We start from the raw sequence: 11,441 nt of genomic DNA, 5'->3' as shown, positions 1-11,441 counted from the left end.
TCCTCCACAACTAGACTGAAGAACAAAACAACAGCAACTTGTTTGTTCCCCTTCCCCCAATTCCCCAGCACTGTTCCCATCCCCCCAATTCCCCAATAAAAATCTTAAAAAAAAAAAAAACAGCCCTGGAAAAACGAACTGTAAGGGCTCTGGTTTAGCAAGAAAACGTGACTTTCTTCACTCTGCCAGAAGAGAAGTAGGGGAAGGAAAGAAGGGGATAAGAAAGAAGTAGAGCCCATGGCAAAATAGAAGAATGCCCACCCCCTTCTAATTCAGACATTATTAGGTAATCAAAAGGAAACGAGGGGAAAAAATGCTGCTGTAAATTACCGTGACACCAACAAATCCTTTGTAGCTTTGAATATACTGAGTAATTTCCTCTGCGGATTTCTTACTTTGAAGAAATTCACATCTATAATTAATTAATAAACATAATTAAAATTTACCCCAATACTGTGATAGAGATGTCCTATATCTCTGTTATTGCAGTGATGGTTACACAAAGAACATTTGTTAAAACTTACTGAATTGTATACTTAAAATTAGTGAATTTTATTAAACTTCAAATAAAACTGTCAAAAGATATCTCAAAACTTACACAATGGAAATACTACTCTGCCATAAGAAAAGATGAAATAGTGCCATTTGTGACAAAATGGATGGATCTTGGGGCAGCCGGTTAGCTCAGGTGGTTAGAGCTCAGGCTCATAACACCAAGGCTGCCAGTTCGATTCCCACATGTACCACGGAGCTGCACCCTCCTCAACTAGATTGAAGACAACTACTTAAAGCTGATGGGTTCTGTTCCCCTCCCCCAATTCCCCAATAAAATCTTGAATATATATATATATATATATGTAAATAATTAAAATATACTTTGTTTTCTAAGCAAGGAACTAAAGACCATTGCCAATAATCAAAACTCTGAGTTATTAAAATAAAATATTTTCATTTGGTATATAATCAGCAGTACATGAAACCATTTGTAATAACATTTTAAACACTGTTTTACTTTCCAGTTTCCTTTATATTCAATTTTACATCATCCCTATGCAAATTATTCTTATGTATTAATTAAGGCAGATCCTGAAACTTCTACTTAGCAAAACATGTCTTCGTATTTGGGATAATAAAACATTTAAGAAATTTTTTTAAAATTATATAATTCAAAATTTTCAAGATGTAATCAGGACTTTCTTACTTGAATACGTACTTGAATGTCCCAGGAAAAAATCAAAACTGAAGGTGCTATTCCAGGAAAGTGACTTTTTTTAGTTTGTTTTGTCTTAAAAAAAGGGTATTTCTCTACTTACTTGGGGAACCATTTGGCATGTTCCTTCCAAGGATCATCTCCTTCTTCCCAATTTCCTAAACAGCCATCACAGGAAAAACACTGCACAGTGTCCCGTTTACCTACATATGAAGGAAAACATTTAGATGGACCCACAATGGCACCTGCAGATAGTCCAGAAGGCATGTGTCTGGAAGCTGACTGTGGTGCGCATGAGTAAGACGTGCTCCAGCCTGTCTGTCCACTCACACTCTCATCTGGCTGAATCTTTATTTACAGCCCTGCTGCCCTAAATGACCATTTTCTAAGCCCTGGACCTCACCCCTCAGCCATGTCAATACTTCACATACAGACCGCTAAACTGTTTGACTCGATATGCCTGCAAGGTGTTCCCAGAGTAGGTGTTTTGCTATTTGAGCTCTCAGAGCAGAAGTAGTGAGGAAGCAGAGAAACCCTGGCACTCATGAAGTAAAGCACAGTTAGAAAACCTGTCATAGCTTTTCCATGAAATTTCTGTGGAAACTAAGGCACATTTCTTTTTTTTTTTTAAGATTTTTTTATTGGGGAACTGGGGGAAGGGGAACAGACAAGTTGCTGTCCTTTTGTTCTTCAGTTGTGGAGGACGTTGCTTCACTGGTCCAAGTTGGCACCATCATTGCGCTCGTCCCTGGTGAGGCAGATCAGTCACCGGCTTCTGGATGGCTGCTCATGGCAGCTACTGGCCGCTCACGCTGGCTGCTGGCTACACACGGTAGCCCATGGCAACCCACTGCCACAGGGGCTGCAGCCTACCCCGTCACCGGCGACTCATGGCAGCCCAGCTCCAGGTTGAGCTGTTGTTCAGCATCTTAGCTGTAGAGGGCAGTGTCACTGGCCCTCATATGTGGGATCCAAACCGGGGCCCTCTGGTGTCCCAAGCCAGCTCTTAACCAACGCGCCACTCGGCTGGCCCTAAGGCACGTTTCTTAAACTCTTTGAGCTTCAATGAATTCAACTGTGAACTTGGGGGAAATGGCGAGTTTGTTGGATCAGAATTAGTGCTTAATCCATATCTAGCTGGTACTTAGCAAATGATAGCTGTTATTGCTATTACAATTCTCATTCATGTCTGTCGTACATGCATGGTATGGCTCGGACAATTCAAACAAGTGCAATTTTCTGAAATACAGTTTGCCTTATACATTAGAGTTTGCCATATGATTAAAACCAGCCAACCAAAAAACTCTCCAATATTGAAGCAATTAAAAGAATCAAAGAGGGCCGGCCGAGTGGCGCGTTGGTTAAGAGCGCGAGCTCAGAGCAACAGAGTTGCCGGTTTGATTCCCACATGGGCCAGTGAGCTACGCCTGAGCTGAGCTGCTGCTGAGCTGCCAACAGGTGGTAGGATGGCTTAGCTGGTGAGTGCACATGCTCCTAGCAACAAAGTTGCCGGTTAGACTCCCTCATAGGATGCTGGCTACGCCTACCCTCAACTAAGATTGAACTCGGCACCTTGAGCTAAGCTGCCGCGAGCTGCCGATGGGCAGCCGGATGGTGACTGGACTTGGAGGTGAGCTACATGAGCCCTCCACAACTAAGACTGAAGAACAACAACTTGGCTATTCCCCTCCCCCAATTCCCCAACACAGTTCCTCTTCCTCATTTCCCCAATAAAATCTTAAAAAACAAACAAAAAAAAAAACTCCAGAGAAATACTTCAGAAAATGATTTCAAATTACCTGTAAAGGCAAAGCCAGCTGCTGTGAGCTCCTTTGGGGATATCCCGTGGACATAAAATGGCCAGTCCTTGAAGGATTCGAGTCTGGCCTTCTCATCTTGGTACCTTGTTTTGTCTCCTCTTAGCTTCTCTGGATTCTTAACTCTTACATCATATTTGGCAATGTTACCAACATCTTTGCCCAAAAGGAACTCACAATCTGGATGAAACTTCTTGTGGTCTTCTATGGGGAGTCTCCGGATGCTGGTACCAAATAGGATCAAGCTACAGCAAAAGCACTGAATCCCAGATTTTATGCCAGTGAAATAAAACCCAGCTGCTGCCATTTCCTGTGGTGTCCATGAGCTGTAGGACTTATAGGTCACAAAACTCTTTAACCTTTTTGCTTCACTGCGCATTTCTGAGTTAAAGCCTTTCTGCATTTTTTCTCGATCTTCATGCTCCTGTTTTTCTATTTCCTTTGCATATTGAAACGCATCTATGCCTAGAAGAGCAGACAGCTCTGGGAGGAGAGCATAATCAAACTGGGAAATCCTCTCTTCAGCTGCCTTCTCCTGAGTGGCCATTTTCTGAAAAGGGAAAGAGAAGGTTAATGAACGTTTCCACTTGTTTTACTACCCCTGGGATAGTTTTCAATCCTTTTATTCTTCCTGTTTCTTTTCTCCTGAACCATACTGATTTCCTGGTCATCATTCAGCCCAATTCGGAGCAAATATGCTAGTAGGTCTGTGATAGCCTCTCCCACTGCAACCTGCCATTCCAACAGTAAGGTCACATGGAGTTCAAGCAGTTGGAGGCCCTCTTATCACAGCATCAGTCATCACTTAAGTCAAAGGTATAAAATAGGGGATATCTTGGTATCATCATATAACAAATCCAAAGATGCTTGCCTCCATCTTCAACATTTCAGGAACCTCAGGAGTATGCTGTTTAATACTCTCAGGTGGAATTGGGTGGTTCTACTTTACAAGGTGTGTTTTATGTGCCCCCGCCTTTATCCAGCTCAGCTGATATGCAATTTGCCCATCTGCCCACATTCCTGCAAAAGTAGCAGCTAATAGGAGATCTTGATTAAGACCAAGCATGCCCTTCATTTGGCAGTACCTAATGAAAGGAAAAGAGCTCCTGTGTCAATAATGTGTTAAATCCATCTCAGCCATGTTCCCTCAAGAAGCCCTATGAGGCCACAGGTTACTTAGCTTTTTGACTGAACAGCTCCTTTATTGTTGCTCTCTTGATGCCCTCTCCCTGTAGAGTCTCTTTACTGGTTATCTGTCAGATGAGGGTTTCATTCTGACCAAAAGAAATACCTGCCCACCTCTCCTTTGGCCTCATGTACCTTCCCTTCACAGGAGGAACCAGCCAAACCTTGGTGGTCTTGGCAGCCTAGGACTCTTTCTTAGTTGCTTTTATTTTTGCCAAAGCAGCCAACACCAGCCAAGGTACAGTATTTTTGACTGACTTCCCCTCTACCTGAATTTCTGTCTTAATCCACTTAGCTATTTCCTCTGGCTCTGGACTGACCACCTTTAAATTCTATTGCTGTGCTTTCCCTTCCTATCAACAGTTATAGTACTTGAGTGACTTCAAACCAAGGATTCCTCAGCTGCCAGCCTCCATCAGTGGCTCTAAATCTTTCTCCCAACAAAGCCTTAGCCATGATTTAAATTATAAAGCCAAAAACTGTTTCAATTATTCCATTCACAGTGCTATCTTCAGCAATTATCCAGGGTTGGATAATGGAAAGAAACTAGAGGACTCTATGTAGTATACTTACATAAACTTTAATAAAGGTAAAGGATAAAATACAAAAATAAAAAGAAGAAACAGGCTAACATCAGAGAGGTCTCAGTTTCCAGGCCCAGTTCCTGGGGGCCGTTCTCAGTTGCACAGGCTGTGCTGCATTTTAGGTAATGAACCACCTAGATGTGTGCTAGATACCTTGGTCTCGGGGAAACCACAACCTCTTCTGAGAAGGGGTCTTTTGTATCCCTCTGATCACATGGCCAAAACTAGGATGCATGACTAGTCTCAAAAACAGAAACAAGCTGGTATAGGCTGCTCTCTGGTCTGTCTCAGACCCTAGCACAGGACGACATTAGTCACTAGTTAGCAGAGTCCATTCCAGTTTGGCCAAGAGACAGCACCATGGCTCCAGGCCTCCTGGAGATAAATAAGCACAGGGTTGCAACAGACCAGCTGGGATCAATTGTGCTGGTTCAGTGGTCTGTTTTGCTAATCCCAAGGCCACTTCTAGGGAGGAGAGTGGATCTCTGAGGCCCTCTCCAGATTTCATGGCCTATGACTACAAGTGCTAAGAGTGCCAGTGTGGCAACTATGTCGCGGAGCCAGGATTAAAAACAAGTCTGTGTGACTCCGGTGCCTGTCCTCTTGCCTTCAAAGAGAGAAACAAGAATAAGAGAAACAAAGGGGCCTTAAGTTTAGGTGTGGAAGAAAAGCACTTTGGCCAGAGAAGGTAATTGACTTACCTAGAGGTTTATCCAGAGTCCCAGTCAAATGGAAGGAGAATGTGTAGTCTGAGTATAAATGCTGTGTTTGTCCTTTAATAGAAAGCAATGAGAAAATATTTGAGGAACTAAAACTCAAAACAAGTTGCAGTTCACTGAGAAATTACCAGTAAATCGAATCAAAAGGGCTTAGTCAGGACCCAAAAGGAACAACAAAATTGACCAAGTTTCACAACATGAAGCATTTTATTCTGAACAGTTAAGGTCGGTTAATTGTTACAGAGCTAGTATAATTCTTATTCCCTTGATGGTGACAGTTTTTATCTTTCTGGTATCTTCTAGGATTTTTCTTTTTTATCCTTGGGGTTATAAAATTTCAAAATATTTTGTCTAGATTTGGGTCTTTCTACATTCATTGTACTGGGTAGGTACTCAGTGGGTCTTTTCAACATGAACACGTAGGTGTCCCATCAACCCTGAAAATTATCTTCTATAATTTCTTTGATAATTTCCTACTGTCTGTTATTCTGCTTCATTCACTCTTTCTGGTAATCTCATCATTTAGATGGGGATTTAATCGATTACCTAAATTCTTTTTTTTTTTTAAGATTTTTATTGGGGAATTGGGGGGATGGGAACAGCGCTGGGGAACTGGTGGAAGGGGAACAGACGAGCTGCTGTCATTTTGTTCTTCAGTCTAGTTGTGGAGGACGTTGCTTCACTGGCCCAAGTTGGCACCATCATTGCGCTCTTCCCGGGCGAGGCAGATCAGTCGCCGGCTTCTGGACGGCCGCTCACTGCGGCTGCTGGCCGCTCACGCTGGCCGCTGGCCACACACGGTAGCCCATGGCAACCCACTGCCACAGGGACTGCAGCCCACGCCGTCGCCGGCGACTCACGGCAGCCCAGCTCCAGGTTGAGCTGTTGTTCAGCATCTTAGCTGTAGAGGGCAGTGTCACTGGCCCTCATATGTGGGATCCGAACCGGGGCCCTCTGGCGTCCCAAGCCAGTTCTTAACCATCGCGCCACTCAGCCGGCCCTCCTATTAGTAATTCTTAATTTCAGCAATTATACTTTTAATTTCCCACAGCTTTCTTGTTCTGTTCCTTATTTTCATGACATCTAATTTTTTAACCAATGCAATCTTTCTGGATCTCTTTTATGATACTGTCAAATGACAAAACTAAAATAATTTAATAACACATTTGATGTTCCTGATTCAAGGGAAAATAACCCATGGATTGGGGGAGAGCAGTGCCTCAGTGATGTGGGGCAAGAGTGAGTTTTATAAAGAGGCAACGAGGAAACAGGGCATGACTGGCTAGGGATGGCGGGGGTTTCTTCATAAGGCCATGGTCCTGTTATCTAGGGGAAGGTAAACAAGCTAAAGCTGAGTTGGAAGAGTGTGACTGACGTATGTTAGGTTTCCATGACAGCTGTTTCCATAAGCGCAAGGCTGACTTAGGTTTAGATTTGTGACTTGGGCTGGGCTACTGGAATGGCCTCCATTTTGTGGGTCCTGATAAACAAATTAACTTTATCAATACTAATGTTTAGTTCCTCTGTCTCCTGAATTATGTTTGTTTCCTCCAAGGCTATTGTCATTTGCCTTGGTACTTATTTTTCACATTGCCAGCTTTCCTCAAATGAATACTGATCCTTGGTTTTCAATTTGTTTAAGAATTAGGCAATTTAAAAGCTGATTGGTCAAAACTATAGTTAAAATCTAATTAAAAGCCACATGAGTGTGACTTGAACTTAAAACCTTTACTTTATGGAGACCAGATTGAGGAGCCAAGATTTACCCCGAAGAAGCCCTGAATGTCAGAGGAACACCTCAGAAAATGATTGCAAATTACCTGAAAAGACAGAGCTAGCAGCTGAAAGCTCACTTGGAATGTTCTTTGAGCATAAAATGACCAGTTCTTGAAGGATTCTTTGTTTTGGGGTGCCAGTGCCCACACTAGCTCCTCTAAGTCAGCTGAAACAGTTTATTCAATTTCTTTTAAGAGAAGAATCATCTAATTTTTTGCCTTTGGGTTAACACCTGTCTCACATATTCTGATTGTGGGAGGATGGGGGGAGGTAGAAGAGGTTAAAAGGGGTCAAATACATGGTGATGGAAGGAGACTTGATTTTGAATTGTGAACACACAAATATACAGATGATGTATTATAGAATTGTACACTTGAAACTTATATAATGTTATTAGCCAGTGTCATTATAAATAAATATAATCTATTTAGCCAGTTAAAAATAAATTTAATAAAAATGTTTAAATCTTTTTTTAAACTAGGTAACAAATGCATGTATATAAAATTCAAAAGGTACACAAGGGTGTACAGTGAGAACTACATCTCTCTACTTCCCCTGAGCCTAGCATCTAGAGCAGTTTCACAGGGGTCATGTAAGACCATCAGAAAACAAAAAGATATTTACATTACAATTCACAACAGTAGCAAAATTACAGTTATAGAGTAGCAACGAAAATAATTTTATGGTTGGGGGTCACCACAACATGAGCTGTATTAAGGGGTCGCGGCATTAGGAAGGCTGAGAATCGCTGATCTAGAGGCTCTTCCAGATGCCACCACTTTGCAGTAACCTGGCCCCTTTTCACTTACTTGCATTATCTGTCTGGCCCCTTGAGCCATTTGAGTTTGCATCCAAGCCCATTTTACAGCTCCTCTTCTGCCTTCCCATAGCACTTGGCATAGTATTCACATTTTCACACTGAGTTCTTTATAGGTCTGCCTTCTAGGCTGGGAGGTTCACAGATCCATGAGGTTAAGTTTGTGTCCTCTTTTTTGGTGTTTATATCCTACTGCCTAGGATCCTGTTACACAGATAGCAGAAGTACAACGTTTGTTGAGTTAATAAATGAACAAATTGTGTATTACTCCCAGAGTCCTGGCCTGAGGTGTGACTCAAATAGAAATTTAGTCAAGTGAAATCAAGAATTTAAATCCCATAAGAACCCCATCAGAGCTCCCAGTCCACCTTATAATAGGTCTCCCCAGAACAGAATTGGAGAACATTGAAAGAAAATAATGAATCTTCTATTCTTAAAGAACAAGACCGACCCAACAGGGGGATTTGGAAGCTCCTAAGGCTGCTTCCAAAAGCGCGACAATCTCCTATGCCCTTGTCTTCCTTACTATAGGTCCCATGGACTCAAACTTCTTGCCCTTTCTCCTAAACTCCGCCACCCACTAAAGGCCTTGCAATTCCACCACCCCACTTCCTGAGGACAGGTTGTATGTACCCTTTCTTGCTCACCACTCATGAAATCATTTCATGTTATGAATTTGCCAGTCATTAGAGAAATACAGACAACTGAACAAAAAGGATCATGAACATGAGGAAGTTAAAAAGTGTTGAGAAATCTTACAAAATGTTTATGGTTCCTCTGAGCAGAAGTCCTGCTGTCCCCTGACTGTTTGGACACAATGTTAGTGTTTTGATTATGACATACGTTCAGGCATACAGTGGGTCACAGTTGGTCCTTAAATCCAGGACTTACATGCTTTTAATCTAAATACTTTTCTTCAGCCTTAGAGAGGAGAGACTGTTCCAAGACATGATAGCTGCCTGACCCATGAGCTGGCCCTGGGCCAGAAGGGGGGGTTGCTTCCCACTAACCACACTTGAAGACTGTCTGATTGTAATTGATGCTCATTTTTTTTGTTTGTTTGTAAGATTTTTATTTCTTTTTGTTTTTAAGATTTTTATTGGGGAATTGAGGGAGGGGAAGAGACAAGTTGCTGTCGTTCTGTTCTTCAGTCTAGTTGTGAAGGACGTTGCTTCACTGGCCTATGTTGGTATTATCATTGCGCTCTTCCCGGCTGAGGGAGATCGGTCACCGGCCTCTGGACGGCCGCTCACGGCGGCTCTTGGCAGCTCACACCAGCTGTCAGTCACTCACGCTGGCTGCCAGCCACACACGGTAGCTTATGACAGCCCACTGCAGCAGGGGCTGTAGCCTACGTCGTTGCTGGAGACTCACAGCAGCCCAGCTCAGGTCAAGCTGTTGTTCAGTATCTTAGCTGTAGAGAGCAATGTCACTGGCTCTCATGTGGGATCTGAACCAGGGCCCTGCTGCTCAGAGCTGGCGTCCCAAGCCAGCTCTTAACCAACGCACCACTCGGCCGGCCCCTTATTTCTTTTTTTAAATGGACATTAATATTCATTACATATTTACATCTTAAAACAGTACCCAATTTTCTTATAACTATTAATGAAATATTTATACAGCCATAAAATATGAAATATTAAACTAAAATATTTATTTTCTAACATGAAAGTGAAGAACAAATATATAACATGAAAACATATAAAAACAAGATAAAACTACCCATGTATTTGAAAGTTAAATTTAGTTCCTACATGTCACAAACGGGAGAATTTGACACAAAATAAATGCAACGATACCAAAAAAAAAAAAAACTACCCAATTTAGTGAAAACAAGGCATTTGATGGCACACTAGCAGCAGAAGCAGCTTATTAACTGCTTATTGTTATAAAGTCATATCTATATAGCAATAAACACTAAAGAGAATAGATTTAACTAAAGTTAATAAGAAACAAGTATAATTATAAATAACACCAGATTTTAAACAGGAATCTGTTAATGTTTTACTACATAAGGATTTCAAAGTAAACAAAATACAGTTATCTCAAACTTGGAGGACACCAAGTTCATAGATTTCCTCTTAGTTGAAGCCTATCCAACCTCAGTAACATTTCTGGATGAAGCATACAGTTACTGCTATACATTTTAAAAGGATTGGTCCAGTTGTGTTTTCTGTGTTAATTCCGGCTCTTCATTTACAATATTGGCAGCAGCAGCGTTATATGGGTTGTCTAGAGTGTCTTTGTTAATCCATCTGACTCCTCCTTTTTTTGATCTTCAGCCTATTAACATCTTCAGCTGTCTGTGCCTTGGGTGAGTTCATTAGCAAGTCATGTCCTAGGGACTGTTACTCAGTAGCTTTGCCTGGCTTCTTTCCAAGGCCACTTGCTTATATCTCTCAATTCTTTGTTGTTGCTTTTCGGTTAGGCTTCTACTTGTCTAAGAAGCAAACATCTCACTTTCGGATGAATTTGTCAGAAAGGGACCTGATTCAGTAGCAGTTACCTCATGGTCATTATTTTCCCCTACTTCATCATTATTACTAATAGAATCTTCACATAAATTAGGGAGATTAAGTTAAATTTGTTTTCAACAGGTCTGAACTTCCTTTTTATTTCCCGGGTACTCAACTCTGTCAATAAAATCCTCAAATTGCAGTTTAGAGAATAGCCTATGTACACAGTGCTCTATGTCTGGTTAGCGTCTTCAAGTCTTCAGCCTCAGGACCTTTACTTTTTTTAAAAAAAGATTTTATTGGGGAATTGGGGGAGGGAAAGTGTTGGAAAATTGGGGAAGGGGACCAGCCAAGTTGTTGTTCTTCAATTTTTGTTGTGGAGGGCGCCAGTCGCCATCTGACTGCCCATCAGCAGCTCGTGGCCTCTAAGCTCAAGGTGCTGTGTTCAATCTTAGTTGCGGGTGGGCATTGCCACCATCCCATGCGGGAGTCTAACCAGCAGCCTTGCTGTTAAGAGCGCATGCTCTATCCACTGAGTCATCCAGGTGGCAGCTCAGCTCAAGGTGCCGAGTTCAGTCTTAGTTGCGGGTGGGCATAGCCCACCATCGAACAGGCAATCTTGTTGTTACACCAGCTGAGCCATCCTGCCACTTGTTGGCAGCTCAGCAACAGCTCAGCTCAGGTGTAGTATCGCTGGCCAATGTGGGAATTGAACCGGCGGCCCTGTTGCTCAGAGCTCACGCACTTAAGCCAACTCTTAACCAACTGAACCACTCGGCCAGCCCATGACCTTTACTTTTGAATTTCGCCTTATCAAACATATGCCTTAATGCGGGAAGCCTTCTCTCTGAAATAAATCTCTGAGTATCCAGCTTGG

General features: G+C 42.2%; 1 protein-coding gene and 1 pseudogene across 5 annotated transcripts in view; both read right to left on the bottom strand.

Moving 5' to 3' along the window:
• The window catches only part of NAIP (NLR family apoptosis inhibitory protein), a 55,203-nt gene that overhangs the window by 22,778 nt on the left and 20,984 nt on the right, over positions 1 to 11,441 (bottom strand). For all 5 annotated transcript variants that reach the window (XM_019631171.1, XM_019631167.1, XM_019631168.1 and 2 more), the window contains exons 3-7: positions 8,101 to 8,312; positions 5,498 to 5,569; positions 3,010 to 3,577; positions 1,314 to 1,413; positions 331 to 412 (exon numbers count right to left, since the gene is read on the bottom strand). In XM_019631171.1, the coding sequence (XP_019486716.1) occupies positions 331 to 412; positions 1,314 to 1,413; positions 3,010 to 3,574 (747 nt within the window). In that variant the 5' untranslated portion in view covers positions 3,575 to 3,577; positions 5,498 to 5,569; positions 8,101 to 8,312. The remainder of the gene's footprint in view (positions 1 to 330; positions 413 to 1,313; positions 1,414 to 3,009; positions 3,578 to 5,497; positions 5,570 to 8,100; positions 8,313 to 11,441) is intronic.
• The window catches only part of LOC109375666 (TIMELESS-interacting protein-like), a 9,436-nt pseudogene continuing 7,587 nt past the window's right edge, over positions 9,593 to 11,441 (bottom strand).

Source organism: Hipposideros armiger, unplaced genomic scaffold, assembly GCF_001890085.2.
Source record: "Hipposideros armiger isolate ML-2016 unplaced genomic scaffold, ASM189008v1 scaffold_984, whole genome shotgun sequence".
NCBI lineage: Eukaryota > Metazoa > Chordata > Mammalia > Chiroptera > Hipposideridae > Hipposideros > Hipposideros armiger.
Note: the sequence above shows the minus strand (reverse complement) of the source record. Positions and strands in the feature narration are given on the sequence as shown.